Source organism: Onychomys torridus, chromosome 6 (genome assembly GCF_903995425.1).
Source record: "Onychomys torridus chromosome 6, mOncTor1.1, whole genome shotgun sequence".
Lineage (NCBI taxonomy): Eukaryota > Metazoa > Chordata > Mammalia > Rodentia > Cricetidae > Onychomys > Onychomys torridus.
Genome location: NC_050448.1, coordinates 105,802,796 through 105,824,953, shown reverse-complemented (window position 1 = coordinate 105,824,953; position 22,158 = coordinate 105,802,796). Strand labels below are relative to the sequence as shown.

Below are 22,158 nucleotides of genomic sequence, written 5' to 3'. Positions count from 1 at the left end.
CTCTGAACAAGTCAACAAGTGTGTGCTAATCCCTCTCCCTGGACTATGCTGGCCTCAGATAAAGTGGCAATGTAGAATCTGGGATGAGAAAGTATCTCAAGGCTAATGATCACTGCTACTGAAAAAGCCCGGGACACAGTATAAACACCGGGGTCAGACAGCAGATATCCAGGATATTAGTCAAAAACACATCGAGCTCAAAGCTGACAAGATAATCTATTTCTGTGAGTGCAAAGCAGTCTGGAATGCCACAGCTATGACCTTCTTGAGGAAAGAAAGGAGCACAAACTCCCCAAGGGCCGCGTCTCAGGCTCCTTATGCAGGCAAGGCTCCAACAGACTTCAAAGGAAGTTCTGCCTTAGAAGGGATGACTTGCCTCAGCGGCGCACAGGGGATATCGCTTCCATGATCATGTTGCCATCTACATTTGGTGGACCAGCAAATCCAAATATCTCAGACACGAGTTTAAACAGATGAAAAAAGAAGTGTGAAATAGCTTGGAGACTTGCTTGCAAAAGAAACCTCAGAATTCCAGGAAAAAGTTTAAAAACCAGAAGCTTCATACATTACACCAAAGTCTCAAGAGAATAATCAGTGTATGACAACATAAAACTAAAGTCCATCCCCAATATTGCATTCTAGTATAGCACACGACCCCAAAATTGTGTAGTAATGAAATCATTTTACACATTTAAACATTCATAAAAGATCAGTCACATTTTCCTAAATGAAGCTTCAACCATATCTGTTTTTAATGAGGTAACATACGTGGATCTTGATTAATGTGGCGAGCCAAAATCATCAGGCAATACTTACAGGAGGACCTGTGGGGCAGGACAGGGGGAAGAAAAAGAGAGAAAGAGAAATTAGTGAATATAAATGTTAAAATTAAGAGACAATGAATCATTATAACCACATCGCAATGCTAAGAACACAAAGGAGACTTAGAACACAATGGTTCTTAAGTCCTTCCCTTACATCACAGACCTTTAAGATGACAGAAAAAATAAACTTATGACCAAACACAAATTGTGCGTAGCATTTGAACAAACTTTCGGGTTCTCCAAAGTGCACTCATGTGTAGCTGAGAGGCCTGTGATCTTTAAATAAAACTGTGTAATACCTACAAGTTTAGGTAAAATATGAGTCAAGAGAATCTTGACTGCTTTTGACAGGTGACTCCAGAGACCTGAGCTTGATAAACAGTCAAATCAGCAAAACCTATCATTTGCTGAAGGCTGCCCTTGAAGAACATCCTTCCCTCAACACTTCCACAATGCATAAAGGCCCAGGCCTGGTGTCCCAAGAGGTTTCTTGAAACCAGAGTACAGGCAAACACTGTGAACATTTCGGTATTTCACACACCATATGCTCTAAACACCAACTCTAAGTGACTAGGCAGTAGGGAAGTGATTTTGATCTTGTCTACAGAACTTTGCACAAGTACACAATTTTCATCTTCCTCCTTAATCTTTTGACACAAGATTATTTGGGTGATTGTCTGACTCCAACTACGTTTTATCGTTTTTTTTTCCCCAGCTAGAGTGGGAGAAGCATCGAGGAGGGGCAGGAACTGAGGAAGCCAAACAAACGAGAACAAACTGAAGGTGCCAAAGCAAGTCCCATCATGCTGCAGGCTGGCCTTGACATTTAATTTTAAAGGACAGGATGAAGCCTCGATTCTGAACTCTGCCCAGCCAGCTACACTCAGGGAGGCCCAAGGACGGCTCTTGAGGATGCTCAGAAATCAGCAGCCATCCTCCCTAGTTGATGAATTTTCATAATCCCTTTCACTTCAGCAACCTTTTTAAAAGGGAAAGAGGAAACGGAATGTCCCAGATTCAGCTTGCTGCTTGCTCTTCCTGACAAGCGAGGGTTCTACTCTTTCAACACCTGGCCAGTGACTGTCTTAAATCTTGATAAATCCTAACATTAGATAGTGGAAACCCCCATTTCAGAGCATGCTGGGATCACCATGAAAGGAAGAACTTATGTTCTCATGAGAAAGCCATCTGGATACTGGCCCTTTTGAAATTTCAGACTAAGATTAAGAGCAGTAACCGACCTTACTTATTGCTATATTTTGGTTTCAGAAATATCTTAATTTCGTCTTTTTTACTTTACCTATAGGAATTTGTTCTGAAAGCACCAGCTACTGAAGCAGGGAGTCAGGACACAAGATTGTAATAGCCCTGGCCAGATCAGTCAACGGCTCCATTTCCTCAATGACAATGTGGAAACTCCAGACAGACTAAAGACACCACACTCATCACCAAAGCTCCGTGGCTGTACGGGGGCTACTCCTACAGTCCATAAGAACAGCAAAGCAGTATGACAAACTGTGCCAGTTGGATAAAATAATAGAGCTTTCCAGGGTGTTCTCCTTAAAGTGCTAAGACAAATACCCCCACACTGCTCACCCAGAGAGAGGACATATGGTCGTGTTGCCATACCATGTGCGAGTGAGAACCCCACCAAGGGACACAGGACAGATGGGTTGACTCTGGTCAACAAGCAACCTAACACTGGGGATGGGAGTGTCAGTGGTCATTAAACCATAATGTACAACATTTTGCCAATACTTCCTTCTTAGAATTTGTTGGAAATTAGGGTCTTTTCTGAAATTCAAGGTCCAGAATAGAAGTGCCAAACACACACACACACACACACACACACACACACACACACACACACACACACACACTTTCAACAAGGAACAGCACCACTAATTAACAGAAACAAACAGCTACAGCAAGAGAACTTTTGGAACACGAGGCAGTCACTTACCAGACTCTCCTCTTCGGCCCCTCTTCCCTCGCTTCCCCGGAGGACCTGAAATATAACACATCATTTGTAGTGCAGTTGCATTTTTTCTGCTTGTATAATGGCTGCTACACAATGGCTATATCTTTGCTCCCCGCTTTTCGGCACCAGCTTTAAGAGAAGGACTCGGTGTTTATGGAGGCCAATACTCTTCCGTTTTTCAGCAAAGCTAAGCTCTATTGCATCCCCAATGCTGGTCTAGCCAACCATCTACTCCAAACCACTAACAAGTCAGAATTTCTGCTTATCTCGTTTACCATCAATATAGACAAGATTTGAGGTGTCATTTTTCTGAAGGTCTCAAATTATAAGTACCAAATCTAAATAACTACTGTTTATCTTCAGTCAGGTTGAACATGACTGAAACTATTTGGATAGCAATTAATTAATTTACATTCACACTTGAAAAATATTTCTGTTAAATGTGAATATCATGGAATTCCTTGATGACCCCATTAAGTGCATTACATGTATGTAGATTGTAACTTCAAGTCTGATGTTTCTATAGAGACAGAAATCATTATCATTTAATGAACAGTTAGCCTTAATGATGATGCAATTCAAAAAGTAGGGGGAAAAAAACCAAAAATCAAACAAAACAAAAGCCATCCTAAACCTTTTTACTTCAGTGAGTTGCCTGTAAGGACAATCAAGTCATGCTGCACCAGCCTCAGTGCATCAGATTCTAGTCATTTGCACTTTAAGACATTGCTCTCAATTACACAACTGCTATCCACATTTCCTGGGGGTGAAAATAGCTTCCACTGAATTATGGCTCAAGTGAACAGAAGAGAGTCCTCAGCCCGCAGTGAGGACTGCATCCTTATAATACTCGCTGGGAGAAAACACCAAGGAAAACAAGAGTGCTGTTTGCTGCTAAAGAATGAACTGCTGAGTAGGGCTCATGACTTCTAAACTCCAGAAAGTTCCAGAGACACAGCCACTGTCATCATGAGTTTGAGTTATCAGCTCCAACCAGACACTACCATGAGCAGTGGAAACACAGTAGGCCACCCAGCTTCCCCTCTAGCTCACACAGGAGAAGTATGGCCATCTGTGTGGATAGAAGGGTAAAAAAAATTAATTAAGCAACAAAATCAATTGAAGATATTAGGAGACCCAGCTTTATAGTAAAACCCAAACTATCAGGAGGCTTTTGGATTTCTTTCTATATTCTAGAAGAAGAGGAGAATTCCATACATACTCATTACCAAAGACTGGGACAGGAAAATTAAATAAGTAAATAAACATGATAGGCTCTTACTATATCAGAAAAATATACATTTATACACTTGCCCAAACTCACACATGGACATATGTACTGACAGACTCCAGCATTTTCAACTCAGATGTTTGTAGTATAAAATCACTTAACCAAGGAAACATAGCAGGCTCAGCTGTGATGGATGTGGTTAACATTAGAAGCCACTGCTGAAGAGAAGACTATTTTTTTTAAGCAAGGAATATAGGAGTTCAAGAACTGATTTATACTTTAAGTGACAAACAAGAATACTCCACATTTAAACTCACAGAAGAAGAATTTACCATTCAAAGGTAAGGAGACAGCCTCAGGAAGACCAGGGGCTCAAATACAGTCAGGGGCATCCTGCCTGGCTGCTCACTTACCAATGAGAAAGTGACAAGAAGCAATTTTATCTCCAGGAGAAACAGAGCAGTGCTTCTTTTTGAAGCAGAGCAGTGCTATTTCTAAACACGTCTCCTTCGAATCACAAATCTTCTAGAAATCAATCAAATGCCATAGAAACTGTGGAACAAAGGGAAATGGAGTGGAAGACATTTGAAAGATGGCACCCACAGAAGATGACAGGGCTTTATGAAGAATATCATAATATTTGAGAGACAGTGAATCCACACTAAGTTGTAAGATGAGAGCTTAAAATACACTGAACTTATGAAAAACATTGGATTGAGGAAGAGTATGTTATAATGACAACTGGATGCAGAAGTCTACAGTGACTTCTAACATGAGGGAAGCAAGCTAGTGAACTGTGCAAAATTCTCAGCACCATCTAGATATCTTGCTGGCAAAAAAAAAAAGTCAACCAAATTTTGAAGAAGTCCAATGGACAGATAAAAACACTGGGCTTGCCTCTAATTTTAAGGTCAAAACCAAAGTGAAAACCAGAATGGGAGAGACAGCATGGACCATGAACAACCGCAGAGCAGCCGAGGGAGAAGATGAACACTCCCAGACAAAAACTACTGGTAAGAGCTGACAAGCCGGGCAGTGGCGCACGCCTTTAATCCCAGCACTCGGGAGGAAGAGGCAGGTGAATCTCTGCGAGTTCGAAGCCAGCCTGGTCTACAGAGGAAGTTCCAGGACAACCAAGGCTACACAGAGAAACCCTGTCTAAACAAAAAACCAAAGCGGGGGGTTTGTGGAGAGGGGAAGAACTGACAAAAGGTAGTAACTTTGTCCACCCACACAGGATAACTCTGTTCAAATTTGTTCGTTGTTTTTGTTGAGGTTAAAAGTTTCATTTTGAAATTAGCTTAATAATTAGGTTTTCATAAGGCTTCTTCATACATCCTTATTTTAGTTAACCCACCCACTGCCCTCTTCTCCGGACTCCCCACCCCCAGTCCTGCTGAATCTCTTAACACTCACTATTGCTGTATTTCCTTCTTCTTATATGTGTCCTGTTATCCCATAACTGGGAAAAATATTGAATTATAGCCTCCCATATGGTTTTGGTGCCATCTTCATTTGGGTTAGCCCTGTCCTTTACACCCCGATTCCTCCATATTCCCACACCCTTCCCTGTCACACTTCCACCTCCCTACCTTCCTCTCACCTCTAACACACTATCTTCCTCCCCTCACATGATCTTTCTAGTTTTCTCACCGAGACCTGTGCTCCAACTTAAATATGAAAAATACAATACTTGAAATTAAGATCTGTATATGAGAGATGGAGTGTTTGTCTTTCTGAGTTACTTCACTCAGTATCTTTTTTTCCCAGTTCTACCTATTTATCTGCAAATTTCATGATTCCATTTTTCTTGACAGATGAGTAATATTCCACTGTGTATCCATGCCCTGTTTTTCTTACCCATTCATTTGCCTGCTGACGAACATTTAGGCTGACTGTTTGCTAGCTACTGTGACTAGAACAGCAGTGAGTGTGGATGTCTAAGTGTCTGCACAGTAGCATACAGACTCTTGTGTATTTGCCCAGGAGTGGTATAGCTGTGTCACATGGCAGTTCCAGTTCTAGCTTTCGAGAAGCCTCCAGACTGACTTCTAAAGTGGTTGAACTCGTTTACCCTCCTATCAACAGTTCCTCTTTCCCCACGTCACATCAGCACTTGGCATTTCTGTTCCTGATGATGGCCATTGTTCCTGGGATGGGATGGAATCTTAAAGAAGTTTTGATTTGCAGCTCTCTTATGGCTAAAGATGTTGAACACTTTCTAAAGGGTTTCCTAGTCATCTGTATTTCTTCTTTGGACATTTTTTGTTTAGTTTCATACTCCATCTTTAAATTGGGTCATTTTCTTATGGCTTAGGTTTTTTTTTTGTTGTTGTTTTTTGTTTTTTGTTTTTGTTTTTGTTTTTAGTTCTTTGGATATTTTAGACACTAACCTATCAGGTGACGATCTGGAAAAGATTTTCTGTTGGCTGCCTATCACACTTTCACTATTTCCTCTGCTATACACAAGCTTTAGGTTTCCCAAGATCTCATCTGTCAACTGTTGGTCATATTTCCTTTGCTATTGGAGTTTTATTCAGACAGTTCTCCTTATCAATGCCTGCACGTCGATGTATGCTCCCTACTCTTCTAGAAAATTTTGAGTATCAGGTCTTATGTTGAGGTTCTTGAACCTGGAGTTCAGTTTTGGTGTGGTGAGAGGTAAGTATCCAGGTGTGGAATATCTCTTTACAAGTCTCCAGAACAAATCAGGTGTGGTTGATATATTGTGCACCCCAATAAACTTATCTGGGGGTCAGAGAACAGAACAACTGCTAAATTAAACATAGGTTTAGAGCTGGGCGGTGGTGGCGCATGCCTGTAATCCCAGCACTTGGGAGGCAGAGGTGGGTGGATCTCTGTAAGTTCAAGGCCAGCCTGGTCTATAGAGCTAGTCCAGGACAGGATCCAAAGCTACAAAGAAACCCTGTCTTGAAAAACAAAAACAAAAACAAAAAACAAACAAACAAAAAAAAAAAAGAAAACAAAAACCAAAAACCAAAACAAAACAAAACAAAAAAAACCCCATAGGTTTAGGCAGTGGTAGCACATGCCTTTAATCCTAGCATTCCAGAGGCAGAGATCCATCTGCTTATCTCTGTGAGTTCAAGGCCACACTGAAAACAGCCAGGCATTTAATCCCAGGAAGTGATGGCAGGAAGCAGAATGGTATATAAGGTGTGAGGACCAGTAACTAGAGCCCCTTTTAAGCTTTTAGGCTTTTAGCAGCAGATCAGCTGAGAAGTTATTGAGATGAGGTTAGCTGTGGCTTGTTCTGTTTCCCTGATATTTCAGAACTCACCCCAATACCTGGCCTCCTGAGTTTGTTTTTATTAATAAGACCTTTTAAGATTCATGCTACAGATGGGCTCTTGCTATTGTTCTTGGTTACCCACCATAACTACAAAATAAGACCCTACTGCTGAAGACACCACATGCTTTGGCTGCAGGATACAGAGACATCAATCTCAAACTGACCAGGAAACAGGCTCTGTGCTGGGCTAGCTTGCATAGTACTGGAAGACACCAATGGTGTTACCCAATGATGGACCATGAATGCTATAATATTTATTGTGCCAACTAGTACAATAGTGGTGTGGTGGTTTGAAAGAAAATGCTCCCCAAAGAGAATGGCACTATTAGGAGGTGTGGCCTTGTTGGAGTAGGTATGGTATTGTTGGAGGAAGTGTGTCACTGGGGGTGGGCTTTAAGGACATGTTCTCAAGCTTCATTCAGTGTGACAGTCAGTTGACTTCTTGTTGCCTGCCTGCCAAGGACTCTCAGCTCCAGCACCATGTCTGCCATTCTCCCTGTCATGATGATAATGGACTGAACCTCTGAAACTGTAAGCTAGTTACCCCAATTAAATGTTTTCTTTATGAGTTGCTGTGGTCATGGTGTCTCTTCACAGCAACAACAACCCTAAGACAAGTGGCATAATAATTCTGAGATAATTAATCACTTTCTGATTGGATCTGAGTCATGCTGCATGGGAGGGGAATTTCATACCTAGTACTATAATTATGATCAAAAGCCCATGGCTGGGGAGTTCTTAGGCACTAGAACCTGCTATTATTATTTTGCTAAATGTCCATGCCAAAGTACCTTCTAAATATTTATGTTTATACCTATAGATCTTGGCTGCTCTCAACTTCGCTCAGAGAAGATTCTTTTTCAGTGGACAGCAGTCAATAAGAGACTCAATGTTCAGCCCTAAAAATAGGACAGCTGTATTAGCCCTACCACCACCAATGTTGGGGGGACATGGTAGAATAAGAGACTAGAAGATTTTAAGAACCAGAGGATGGAGGCAAAGGAAAATACTGTTTGCTAGCCCTGACAGCCATTGCAATAAGGAACTCAGCAGCTGTGGTGACCTATACAAGCCCAAGCCAGTCAAAACCTCACCGTAGAGGGTACAGGGAGAGGGCAGACCATCTCCAGGCCCCACCCTCACTGAGGAGCTATGGACTATGGATAACTTCTGAGAGAAAGAATTATTCTTTATTGGAGATGTGGCAACTAATATGTTTCCTATGTTCCAGCAGGTGGCCCACATCCACGTACTTAAGGGCAGATCTAACTATACTTAGTGGGTTATTTTTAAAAAATGCAGTTGAAAGGAGGGCATGATGGTGGATATGCAGGGATTTTTGGGGAATATGGGGTTTAGAGATGATATTTCAATACATACAGGTATGAAATTCATAAATAAAAATTTAAAAGGAATGGGAACAATAGTAACAAAGTACCAATCCCATGGAATTCTTGAGTTGTTAAATTAACTTATATTGTGCTTTCCATTTTAACAATCAATTCCTATTCAAAAAGTTGACTCTAATTGTCTTGATTGAAATAGTCTTAAAAACTAGCAACTATTTCCACTGCAAACTAAGTGATGAAGTACCAGCCAAGCAGGAGACGGAGGAGATACTGGAAAAATGATGCTTCTTTACTGAGTTCGGAAGAGCCTTGCAAGAGAACTCTCAGTGGCTTCTATCAGCAGAAAGTCAAGTCTCTGCAAAAGGAAGTGGGTCCAAGAACATGAATGGGGAGAAACAGAAACAAAGCAAGGGAAACCTCCAAGCAGAGACTTGGGGAGATGAAGAATGAATCACATAGAACACAGGTAGACAAGAAGGTCTGATGATTCTTCGGGATTAGTAGGCCCACAACAATGAATATGACTCATGCCTTGGTGAGATCTTACAACCTCTGCAAAACTGTAATACACATAGTCTGAAATGAGACAGAAATTGGTTTTAAAAAGATTGCCATAATGCTAGTGCTTTTTGAGCCAGTTTGTAGAAATCCAGCTGTGGACAGACCCAGCTCATCAATGTCACAGCAAAGGCTCTTAAAATAAGCCAGTTTTCCTGGCTGGCCTGGCTGGTTTTTGTTCAACTTGACACAAGCTAGAGTCATCTGAGAGGAGGTTACCTAGGTTGAGAAAACGCCATGAGGTTGGGCTGTGGGCAAGCCTATAAGGCATTTTCTTACTTGGTGATTGATGTGTTAGGGCCCAGGCCATTGTGGGTGGTGCCATCCCTGGGCTGGTGGTCCTGAGTTCTCTAAGAAAGCAGGCTGAGCAAGCCATGAGGAGCAAGCCAGTAAGCAGCACCTCTCCATGGCGTGTGTGTCAGCTCCTGCCCGCAGGTTCCTGCTGTACTTGAGTTCTTGCCCAGACTTCCTTCAGTGATGGACTACATATAATATGGAAGCCTAAGCCAAATAAACCTCTTCCTCCAAGTTGCTTTTGGTCATGGTGTTTCATCATAGCAATAGAAACCTTGACTGAGACCAGTCCACAAGACTAATATTGTTTGAACACTATGGGCACTAATGGGCACTAAAAGGCTCTGCTGTGTTACTAGATGTGAGTCTAGACACGTCTATGTGCCTTCCTGTGGTCTTGGGGTAGGCAATTGCTGGAGCCAAACTCTTATTTCATGAAATCACCAACCTCACTTAATCTGATCTTTCTTTCTTGCATCTGTTTACTTGTCTCCTCTCCTGTCAGTGTCTCAAAATAAAGCTTAAGAAATCTTTCTGGGTGCTCTGAGAAGACTTTTTTACATGTATTTATTTGTATTTCATAAAAAACTTTTACCTCTTATGAACAAGTACATCTTAGAAGTGTAGTTTCCAGGAGCATGAGTACTCTCGAAGTACATTAGAGAAAACACATAAAAATGCCCCAAACAATATCTGTGGGCAAACAGCCTGCAAACAGATTATCTTATTTAAACTTTTGCAGGCAGAAGAATGGAGATGTCAATGCAAAGGGAAGTGCTGGAGACTGAGCCGCTGGTCAGAGAGGGAACAAGCAAGAAGGACCTCACAGATTCAGAAGGCCTCCTGGCACGATCATGTGGGGGTAGGGAGGCCTGCAGGAGACATGAGTGCACTCTCGGATGCTCCTCCAGGCATCCTGGGATGCTCTTCCAGGCATGCAGGTATGCTTCTCCAGGCATGCTGGGATGCTCCTCCAGGCATGCAGGTATGCTTCTCCAGGCACACTGGGATGCTTCTCCAGGCATGCTGGGATGCTCCTCCAGGCACACTGGGATGCTTCTCCAGGCATGCTGGGATGCTCCTCCAGGCACACTGGATGCTCCTCCAGGCACACTGGGATGCTTCTCCAGCCACACTGGATGCTTCTCCAGGCATGCTGGGATGCTCCTCCAGCCACACTGGATGCTTCTTCAGACACACTGGGATGCTTCTCCAGGCATGCTGGGATGCTCCAGGCATGCAGGTATGCTTCTCCAGGCATGCTAGGATGCTCCTCCAGGCACACTGGATGCTCCTGCAAGCATGTTGGGATGCTTCTCCAGGCACACTGGATGCTCCTGCAGGCATGCTGGGATGCTCCTCCAGACACACTGGTATGCTTCTCCAGGCATGCTGGGATGCTCCTCCAGGCACACTGGCATGCTCCTCCAGGCATGCTGGGATGCTCCTCCCTGGATTAGGACTCTAGCAGCTGCAGCTGTTGGTAGGGAAGCACCTGCCTATCCACAGAGGAGACGGTGGGTCATCCTGCTTGAACCACCCTCTCTATCTTCAGCAGCCTAACCCAGGTCTACCTTCAGATCTTTGGATTAACCTTACAAGCAGACACAAATCAATTTGAGAATCTTCCCCACAGGCCTCCCACCGGCTTGCTTACTTGATGCCTAGAATTCCTTTAAGGTGGCCCAAAGCTTTTCATTCCACAATTAGCATCAAGAGTTTTACACAGCAAGTGCCTGACAGAAGAATGCTGACTAAAATGCATGCCCTCTGTGATCATAAAATGTCTGTTACAGCATACCCAGGAGTTCACACGTAACCTAAACAGTTCCATTCTGTGCTTGGCAGTCAGAGCACCCTGCTTACCAAACTGAGTTACAACTGTTTGGAGTCAAAAGTTTATCAGCTCAAGTGAGTTTATAAAGATCCACATTTCAGTGTGTGCCCTATACAAGTCCACCCACAGCAGACAAGGGGCCCTTCACTCCTCACCCGTACTATGACCTGTCCTGTTGCTGCTTATTGTTAAACCACACTCTACAGACTTGAGAGGCTAGACACAACCGGCAGAGACTTCCCAGGATGCTTCACTTCGTCACATCCTGACTTGTATCTTGGAGGCTGGCTATTAAGGTTAATTCTTAGTCCCTATTACCATGAGTGAGCAGTTAAAGGTCATCACTGGCAACTGGCCCAGAGCTGCGTGGTTCATTAAGCCTGGAAAGAATACGACCCATGGCCTATTTGGTACATGCTAGCTTACTTCACAGCAGGTCAAAGTTTTAAATGAACAGTTCTTTAATATTACTTATGTATTTATTTCCCAAGATTTTGCCCCACAAGGACTCCATTTTATACATTATTAGACAAATAAAAATAAATAAATCAATAATCTGTCAGCACAATTGTTCACTGTAGTTTAGGGTAGTTTTGCTTGGCTTCACTTGAGATAGTGTCGACTATATAGGATGACCTGGCCATGAATGCCCAGCCTCTTGCCTCAACCTCCTAAACACTAGGATTAGAGTATGAACCACAGCAACTGGCTGTACTTTACTCATAAACAACCAACATGACGTCACAAAGCTTCTATTTTTATCCCCTAAGTAGGTCATACGTTTCTAATAAGTTGTGAACATTTACAGTGTAAAATGGTCCTTTACAGTAAGAAAAGTTCTTTCAAAGTGCTCAGAGAACTTTTTAAAATGAAAAATACCAATATTTAATTTTGTGGATTTTAAAAAAAGTGTTACTTTCAAACTTTTATAGGAATATTTTGATAATTCCACATAAAACTTCTAAAACTTAAAATATATAAAGAAATTTTGGTCATTGAAGATAGCTTTTTGTTTAATGCATGGGAGTAGAGTTCAGTGGCAGAGTACTTGCCCTATATGCACAAGATCCTGGGTTTGATCTCTACCTTCTCAAACTAATGTGACCCATGGAAGGTGTTAAGAGAAAGGAAAAGAACACTCTTTAATAATGTAGATTCATTAACAGTAGTAGTTAAAAGTCAACTGAGAAGTTAAATACATATGTAGCCTTTAAATGTCAAATATAATACATTCTTGGAGGAGTATCAAAACAGTCTAGAAGTCACCTGTCTAGAAGAAAATGGAGCAGTTATTCCAGAACATACTTATTAGGTGAGTTCTTAAACAGCAATGATTCTTTTCTGGCAAAGGGAATTTTTATCCTTTTCACAAAACTATCAGAAGTATGACTCTTGCTTTCCCTAGTCATTTCAAATAAAGTAGGGATTTATTAACTGCCATTTAAATGTTTTTAATAAATGGAGGGGACATGTCATCACCGAGGCCAGTGCAGTTCTCATGGCTTTCCTGTGAGTGGACTTCCATTTCTGATCTGTTTCATCTGTTTCTCTTCTAGACAGAGGTTGGTGGCTCCATCCTCCTGGACTTCCCACCAGCCACTCCAGTCTAACCTCAGTTAATCAAAGCATTTCATGTTGATCCAGAATCAAGTGGCATTTATAAATTCTATAGCTAGGAACACGAACACACACACACACACACACACACACACACACACACACACACACACACACACACCCTAACAACTCAGAAGAACATACTAGAAATGACTACACAAATGAAATAGATTTCTAAGCCCTGTGCAAGCAACCATCTAGGTTTCAATATAGATTCTTTCCTCCCAGACATGGAGTTCCAGTAAATGATTGCTGTTTCTAATATTTAGATAATAAATATGGAGCCTCCGCTGGAAACTGCTCCACTGTAGATAACCTGACACTGCAGCTCCGTCGACTGGAATGGGGGCTGATGGAGTACAGTTGTTATTTCTATCATTCTGTCCCCACACGTAACGTGTTTCATTATTAAGCTACTAGAGTGTTTTGCCCCGTGATCCTACAGGGGATTTAGCATGACAGCTTTTTTCTTTGAGTTTCTATTTGCAGGGGAGAAAGCTGCAAGACATCAGGGCATGGGAGCAGGAAGCAGGCATACATCTTTGTAAGATTACGAACAACCTTACAAGGGTAGTCACATGGCTATTATCAGCTATATTTTTAAAAGATTAGTTACCAAGCTCATAAGAAAAAGAATTAAATGAACTTTTTACATGTTTTTAGTGGAATCTGTGGTGGCTGACAAGTATTTTAAAGGATTTGTAAAGAGAAAGCATAAACCAGATCCACAACGGAGGTAGAGAGTAACTCAAGTTCTTTTGTTTTACAACTTGATTATCGTAAGACAGTCCCAGGAAATGGAGCAGGTTAACTAGGTTGTTGTACTACAATGCCCTGTGACATTACAGGGGGAAAGTCTGTAAAGAAATATTACAGTGAACACAGAAGCAAGTGTGATGGTGTCTGCCCCCCCCCCCTGGTTTTTAAATTTAGCAAAGGCAGGTGTCAGAACACGGTCCAAGAACGGAGTCCTGTGAGAATTCTGAGTGCTTGTGAGAACACTCCAAGAAAACAAGACAAGAGTTTCGTGACCGCAGTTTCTTCAAAACACAGAACTGTTCTTGGACTGTGTTTTTCTGCTCCTCCCAGGTGTAGCAGAAAGGCCCGAGTTTCCTTCAGCTGTTGTTATTCATGTACTTCCATGCAAAATCACGTTTCTGCCATGCATCACTTGTCCTTGTGGGTGTACACTTTACGCTGGTGACTCTTCTTAACTCTGAAAGAATAAACTGTCTGATGCTCTGAATAAAGTTGGCTACTGCATGAGACTTTAATTTGCCTCATTTTAGGCCCCACTCTCCCAGGTTCACACTGCCAACTAGAGTGGTAAATAGGTGGGCTCTTTGGTTATCTTTTAAAAGATAAAAGAAGCCACCATAATTGAGATGATTAGGAAATATACATAAAGTAAGTTTCTTAAAGAGTTATTGTGTGAATTATGTTCAATAGAATACATTTTCACATATACTTTTATCTTTATCTCTATTTGAGTGGTAATGAAAATGAAGAAATTAGGACCTTAATCCATTTTGACATGACCTATATTCCATCCACATGTGTATTTGTGAATATATATGACCTAATCAGGTTCAGTCATCTCCCAGGAGCAGACACTTCATTATACATTCATTATTAAGGAATTGTTAAATTCTGCTGATAGGCTTTGAAGTCAGTTGTGAATACTAGTGTGAGAGAGGACTACTATGGATATAATAAATCCCCTAGACATCTGACTGAAAGTTACTGTTCTCTGAATATAGTATGCTAAAATAAACGTGGGCACATCTAAAGCAACTCTAGACTATTAAAACATTGGAAGTCAAAGAATTAGTGGCTCGTGCTAATTCACTGCATATGAATATTTGGTTTCTTCCTGGGAGGACCCAAAGAATAACATCAGCTTGTCCCTAACAGAATCGTGCAGCAAATGGCAATGGTCATACAGTAGTCGTCCACAGAACAGAGGAGAAGCAGCCCATCTGAGAGGAGACATCGTCACTTGACTCAGAAGCAGTATGTAAACGGATGAGGCAGCATGGAGGAAGGCAGCAAACACACCTCGCTCTGAGCACTACAGCTGACCATGTAGTCCTGACTGAGGACTCACAGCTGAGATGGGGCTGGATGAGGACAATCGGCACAGGTACTTGAAGATATTAGGAAATTCTCTGGGAGGTAACAGGAAGGAACTAAATATCGACAGGCCAGATGAGGACCTCAAGAAAGCCAGGTGGTGGGAAAACTAACAGGGCAGGAGGGCCAGTCATGAGTCTCCCACAGAAGCCAAGGCCCATGGTGATAAGGGAAGGTGGGGACAAAAGAAAAGGACTAGAGGTGACATTAGACAAGGCGAATCCAGCTGGTGGGTTTAGACGGATATGGGGGGCAAACAGGCTAGTCAAAGGGCAGCAGGCAGTCCCCAAATTGGAGACTTGTAGAATAAAAGAAAATGTTGATACTACTTGTACACACCACTAAATACAAGGAAACTCCCCTGTTATCTACACAGGCATCAGGTGTCAGCCTTGGAAGCAGTAAGAAAACACTGGCATGTTAATACCAATTAAATCCCCTGCAGAGGATGTCGCTTTTTGTAAGATCAGATGCACCGGCCGTTAGAGAACACTATTTTTTTTTTTTTTTTTTTTTTTTGTATTTGGCATATAGAACAACTGGAGGCCGGTTTCATGAATGCAGTTATAAGTTTCTACCCACTGAGGAGATAATAATGTGGTAAGAATATTGCAGTTAGTGTGTAACAGCAAATCTTAAAACAGACCAAACCTACTGAGATTGCATGTGTCTTCCTATTGACTAATTTTAATCCATGAAATCTTTTCAGGTATTTCCATTGACACATGGTACCTTGATTCAGAACTGCCACCAGGAATATTGATTTTAGCCATCTTTGAAGTGAGCAAACAGCAGAATCCTGGCTTGAAAACCAGACTCTGTATACCTTGCTATTATTAAGTTTGACAGAATTGTATACTTGCTATCTGCGACACGGAAGGACTGTCCAAAACTTTGCTACCTTCTAACACCACGATTCTTTGAGAAACAAAATACTTACTAAGCAACCACACTTGCTGCCACTCTAGACAGCAAGTGTGGTTGTAAGAGTAGTACCACAGAAATGCCAGTTAAGTTTGCCGATTTCCTGGCAAACGGGCAAGTGTTTCATTCTACAGGCATTGGTTTTTCAGAACCGTAGCAGGAAGTAGGGCGTGGTAATGAACAGAAGCAATCTGCTGTGCTTCATGTGGGCTCGGCTAACCCCTTGGACTGATGACCGCAGCTGAGAAATTCCAAAGGGATTGAGGAGGGGAAGTGCTCACGCTATGATTGCAGGCACACAAATCCCTCTGGAGCCCAGTCATTCCCCCTGGGTACATGCAACCACGAAGCCCAGTTGTTTGATCTTGCTACACACCCTGCTTCCTCATGGAGAAATGGAAGGCTATGAGGAAGTAGGGACAGTTATATTTAATTGTATCACAAGTTGTGAGGAGCAACAGCCAGCCTTTAGTCATACGTTATAACTGGATGGGGCAACTTCATGTTCTAGAACAAGGAAAACAACTGTCTTCTACATGCATTTTGTTGCGTTTGTAGAGCTATGAAATGCTGCTGCACTAACCCAAATAATAACAAATGGCTGACACTGTCCTTTACATGCTTTAGCAACAAGTGTCTGTTTAATGATTAAACTCCATTAATTCTATTCCATCTCTTCTATTAGGTAAAGTCACCAAACATTAAATACTAACTTAGAAGAAACCATGTCCAGATAACTATTAAACAATATCTGTTTTCATTTGAAGACTCCCCAGTTTGGTCACTGGGAGTAAGTGTTGAACTATGATTGACGAGGTGTTCTTTAAGATGACTGATTAGTAGTCACTGTTTGGCAGGATTTTTTTTCATTATTATTATTTCATAGCAGCAACCAATGATAAAATGCAATTTGGTCAGATTAAAAGCAGGACATAGAGACCCTTTGTAATGTCGGTAGCAGTGTTGAACCCGCCCACATGTGCTGTCAGTCATGTAAATCCAGAGCCTGGAGCTGAGCAGAATCCTATCAAAGTCTTCTTTACATGTTCCACCTGCCCTAGGGTGACGCACACATCCCTGAAGTTAGGCTCAGTGACAGCTGCAGAAACATACTCGGTGAAGTTAAAATAAGCAGCAACCTAGAATTATAGTGATAGAAATGTCTGGATCTCGCTCTCTCTCTGTGTGTGCGTTGTGTATGAGTGTGGTGTATGAGCACATGCACACATGTGTACAGGTACACATGCACACGTACACATGTAAGCACGGAGGCCAAAGGTCAACCTTAATGTCACTTCTCAAGAGGCACCCCTTGTTTTTGGAAACAAGGTCTCTCATCTGCCTGGAGTTCACCGACTAGGCTAGACTAGGCCATTGAGTCCTGCCAATCCCACCTGTCTGTGCCTTCCAGCTCTGGCATTGCAGGAGCACACCACCACATGAAGCTCTTTTTAACAGGTTCTAATCCTCATGCTCACACAGCAGGCACTTTCCTCCCCAGCCCCCGAACACTCATTTTTAAATGGAATAAACGAATACCAAACTCAGAGCTGTCACAAAGTCAACACTAACAGTGGTTGTTAGGTCGTTTGAGAACACTCCATCACCTGTCCCTCCACTCCTCCTCTATTGACCATCCTTGCCATCTTCCTGGAGACTGCTGGATCTCTACACCAAACGAGCCCTGACAGGAGTATTGGGCCCATCAGTGCATCTCTTAAACTCCCAACCCTCAGCCTGTCTGAAGTATGGCACTGATGATCTACCAGTGCCTGTCTGTCTCCATCTACTACCCTCACACAGTTGAGGACAAGGAGCCCACCTGATTTACCTCTGAGCCCTAGAGTCGAGGAAAATGACAGCACACTGATGGATAGTTTGTGAGTTTAAAACAGGTCCAGTACCGTCGTGCCACTCCAATGTTTTCAGGCAAAGTTGCTTTCATTCTTCCACGGTGTTTGTGACTTCTTCTGAGGATGCCCCTGCACACAGGTGTGGCCTTTAATCCCAGCACCCAGGAGGCAGAAAGAAGCGTTGATTCTCTAGGAATCTGAGGCCAGTCTGGGCTACACAGTATGACCTTGTCCAAAAAACAAAAGCAAAAAACAAAACAAACAGAAAAGGCCTTTTCATCTGACTCGCTATAATAACCTTCTTCAGAATGTGTATTTTTCGGATGTCCACATCTTTTGAGCACATGCAGTCAATGAGAGGAGAGGCCATTGTCCCCACCCAGTCACCTACCATACCAGCTTTAACTGGGAATCTTCCGATTCAAACATAGTACAAGTGTTTGAGTTTTAGAGGAAAAAAAAATGGTGAAAATATTTTTCTCTTTACTGCGTTCTAAAATTAGAACACAGCAGAGGTTCCTTGCCCCCAGTGGACAGTTCCCTTGCCAGACAGGAACTTCTATTTGGTTTCACTGACGGCCATTTAGGACATGGGGAAGCACAGTAGAATAGTTTCTTTGCAGGAGAATGTATCCTTCTTCATGTTCTAGGGCAAAGTTTTTGTTTTCTTTTCCAGGGAGTAGTTTGTGCACCGTGTTTAGGCCACACATGAAAGTGATCTCGCCCCTGTGAGACCGCCTTTGGCGGATGCTGACGGTTTTGAAGCCAAGATTATGGTAATGATTTAAGAAGGGAAAGAGGCAAAGGGGAAGAGAAGGAAGAGATGGAAGAAAGAGGACTAGGGAGGTGAAAACTTTTCCCCAGTTCAGCTCACCAGAAAATGCATCTAGGAAAGCTGAGAGGAGCGGCCGATCTGAAAACCAAAGGCACTGGGGTAGAGGTGCCGATATTGAATATGCTTTAGCTGGATGTACAATAAGAATGCCAAATCCAAAAACTGTGCTTCCAAGTTCATGTTCCACTCTCCTACTCAACACCCAGAAGCCTCCGGGGGCATGTCCCGCTGCTTTCCGTGGCTCCCCAAGGCCAGCTGTGGAGGACTTCAGTAGCTTGGATGCAGGCCAGCTCAGCAAGCCCCATGCTGGATTTGGGAAACTAATCCCCCCTATTATTGCTTTTTCACAGGTGGACACCTGCCCTTGCCCTTTCCCAGAGCCTGATGACATATTAAAGGCCTCCCAAACTCGATAGCGCATTTGGACCATTGTGTCTCAAAGAAAAGATAAATGTGACAACGAAGCACGGGTAATGAGTAAGCAGGATATTTAGTCTAGGGGAGCAGCACTCGCAACAGATTCATCATGTGTGACAGGCGCACTAAAAGGTTGGGGGAGGGGTGGCGAGGGCGGTGGAAACAAACCCAAGGCTTTAAAAGTTGTCCAACTGTCAGAAACAAGTTTACCTCTAACTCTACTGTGGTGAATCGGATACACTCCTATGCACCGGCTGAAGAAGAAAACAAAGCAAAAGCTTTAGCATGAGCTCAACGTAATTCAGGAGTCAGCACCTGCAGAGGTGAACTCCAATCCCAGCTCCATCAGCTCTGTGATTCCCTCTAAATGGGACTTGCCCAAACCTCAGCTCACTCATCTAGAGAAACGGGCCACCCGGTCTTCCTAATGGATCTCACACAAGCACAGGACGCAGATGATGAGTAAACCAAGAAATAGGTTGTATTTTGACCTAACTGGCTCCCAGTAGAGGAAACCGTTTACAGTGCCCAGTGAGATTATCTATGAGAAGCAGGGGCTGTGGCTGACTGCCTAAGGAAGACTAATCCTTTCACTTGACACTTGAACTGCTCTGAGACTACTTAAATATTAAAATTTCAATATTTTTATATTCAGCAGGAAAGCGACAAACATCCCCCCAAAAAAGACTATTCAAGTGAACAGTACTTAATGACTTGTTAAATTTGGTTGTCTTTCATGCCAACTTTATTTATTCAACTCGGAGCATCTGGGATTTAATCAATTAAGGATGTCCCAGGAGTTGAGCCTGCTGAAGTCCAAAGATGACTGTCAGGGCACACATGGGACATCAGTGGCAAGGGAAATGGAGGAAGTGGGGAGCAGAGCACTCAATGCAATCCCAAGAAGGACATTCTGAGCTCCATGAAACGAGATGGGTGTAGCTGCTGACCTTCTTTTCTGGTAGATAAACAAGACACTTGAGAGTGAGTTGGCTGGGAGGTATGGAGATTGTCTGGTTTCTAAAGATTTGAAAACATATTTTCATTTATTTATCTAATAAACAGGCCTATGCCACTTACCTTAAATAGATAAACATTAAAAAGTACATACTTAAAGAAAAACAAGGTAACTGTATCATAGAAAAATTTGGAAAGTAAAAGAAGTAATTATATATGAATGCTTCACTTCCCCAACATGGGTATTATTGACATGGGCATATTTCCACAAGCACATATTTGATATGCTTGTTTTACATGTGAATCATTGTAAGCCTCTAACTTCTCACACCGTCAGCATCTCCATTGCTCATCACTAATTCCCTTTACTCTTACTTAGTTACTATCCTCAACCATATTTGGTTAAGTATTAAGATATTTCTTCTTGGAATGAATTATACAATCCTCATAGATTTTACTCTTGAATACCTTTCTTGACCCCACATTTGACTATGGTTAACAATATATTAACATCTCCAGGCATGCAGGGTTTTATTTTTCTATTCTATGGTCTGATTCCTTGGGGTGGAGAATCAGACAGATGACAACTGAACTAAACGGAGTCAAAGACCCATTTTGTGAGAACTGACACCCATTATCTAATCGTTGTGCAAAACATGCACACTACCTGAACTTGCTGCTAGAAGCACTGAGATTTCTAGTCCTGGTATGTGTGCCAGCATGCAGTTAACTCAGCAATTCTGAAGCTTTAGGTTACCAGATGAAAGCTGCGACCTCACTCTAACCGCCATTCCTTCAGGCTGGACATCTTGCATGTGGCCCCGGCTTCATCTTTCCCACAGGGTGAGTCTGGAGTAGCCCTTCTGTATTTTAAACTGGTATTTGAAGTTGTTCTTATCACTAAGGCTTTCTTCCATGAGTGGAAGATACCCTAGACAGGTCCCAGAGATCCCGAGATCCCAGATGACGGGACTTCATGCTCTCTGCCATTACAGGATCGATATGGGTCTCCCAAGTCTACTGACTGGTAGTGATTTCGCCATGGCTGTCCTTTCTGAGGTCTGTACCACAGATTCACTCACATTCTCAGCTTGCAGGGCCTTCTGCCTGCTTTTTTCCCCCTTCTTCCTAAAACCTTTGAAGGCTCTGAAATGACAAACACCATGACCACTGCACATCCCCAACCTCACCAAGATGTCTTATTTCTCAATACTTGATGTTGCAATCAGCACTACAGCTGCCAAGCTATTCCGTGGCCAGATGTGCTCCATAAGTTGCATAACTCTATAGGGGGCCTACATGAAACTTCAGCCTGCTCAGTACTACCCCCACCACCAGCTGCCCTAAGGCAGTAACACAGGGTGCGATTTAATGGCTTATTCTCCACTTCTCCTGTGTTCTAGGCTGGTACCTGCAAATATGCTTTATCAGCTGGAAGTTTTCTCTGACAACAGACTGGGTAGAGGTAGAGGAGAGTAGAGGAGAAGAGCAGAGAGAACAGGAGAAAGAGACAAGAGAGAGGGGGAGGGGGAGGCATACAGAGGCTGGAGAGCAGGGAGAAACAGATTGACCTACTAAGATGTTGTCCTCTTGCCTCGGAAGACATAAGTTCCTTTGATACTATCTAACTCCTCTCTGTCATTTCTGGGGCACTTCCTCCCTTGAAATCTCTGTTGGATTTGAAAAGACCAGACATAAGCTCCATGCTGGGTACCAAGAGGAACAGTGCATCATTAGAACCATAGGGAGGAATGTAAGTTCATCTTCTGAGCAGGCTGCTCCACTTGGTGTGTTTTTGCTCAAAAGAACAACGCTTAGTTCAGCAGATCTTCTTTAATAAGTGCCCCCTTGGATTCCTACTTCATAATATAGCATTTCACTGCTGATTGCCAGAGAGAGGGCTGAGCACTGGAATGCAACAACATTCATCCTTCAGAACATTGCCGCATTTTCTGTTTGTGAGGTCCACAGATGATAGATGTGCCCCTGCTCCTTCTAGCAGTAACTTATAGAGGTTAAGATGCTATCGCCACTT

General features: G+C 42.7%; 1 protein-coding gene across 6 annotated transcripts in view; it reads right to left on the bottom strand.

Moving 5' to 3' along the window:
• The window catches only part of Col25a1 (collagen type XXV alpha 1 chain), a 401,263-nt gene that overhangs the window by 194,378 nt on the left and 184,727 nt on the right, over positions 1–22,158 (bottom strand). For all 6 annotated transcript variants that reach the window (XM_036189734.1, XM_036189736.1, XM_036189735.1 and 3 more), the window contains exons 3-4: positions 2,788–2,832; positions 817–824 (exon numbers count right to left, since the gene is read on the bottom strand). In XM_036189734.1, coding sequence (XP_036045627.1) covers positions 817–824; positions 2,788–2,832 — 53 coding nt within the window. The remainder of the gene's footprint in view (positions 1–816; positions 825–2,787; positions 2,833–22,158) is intronic.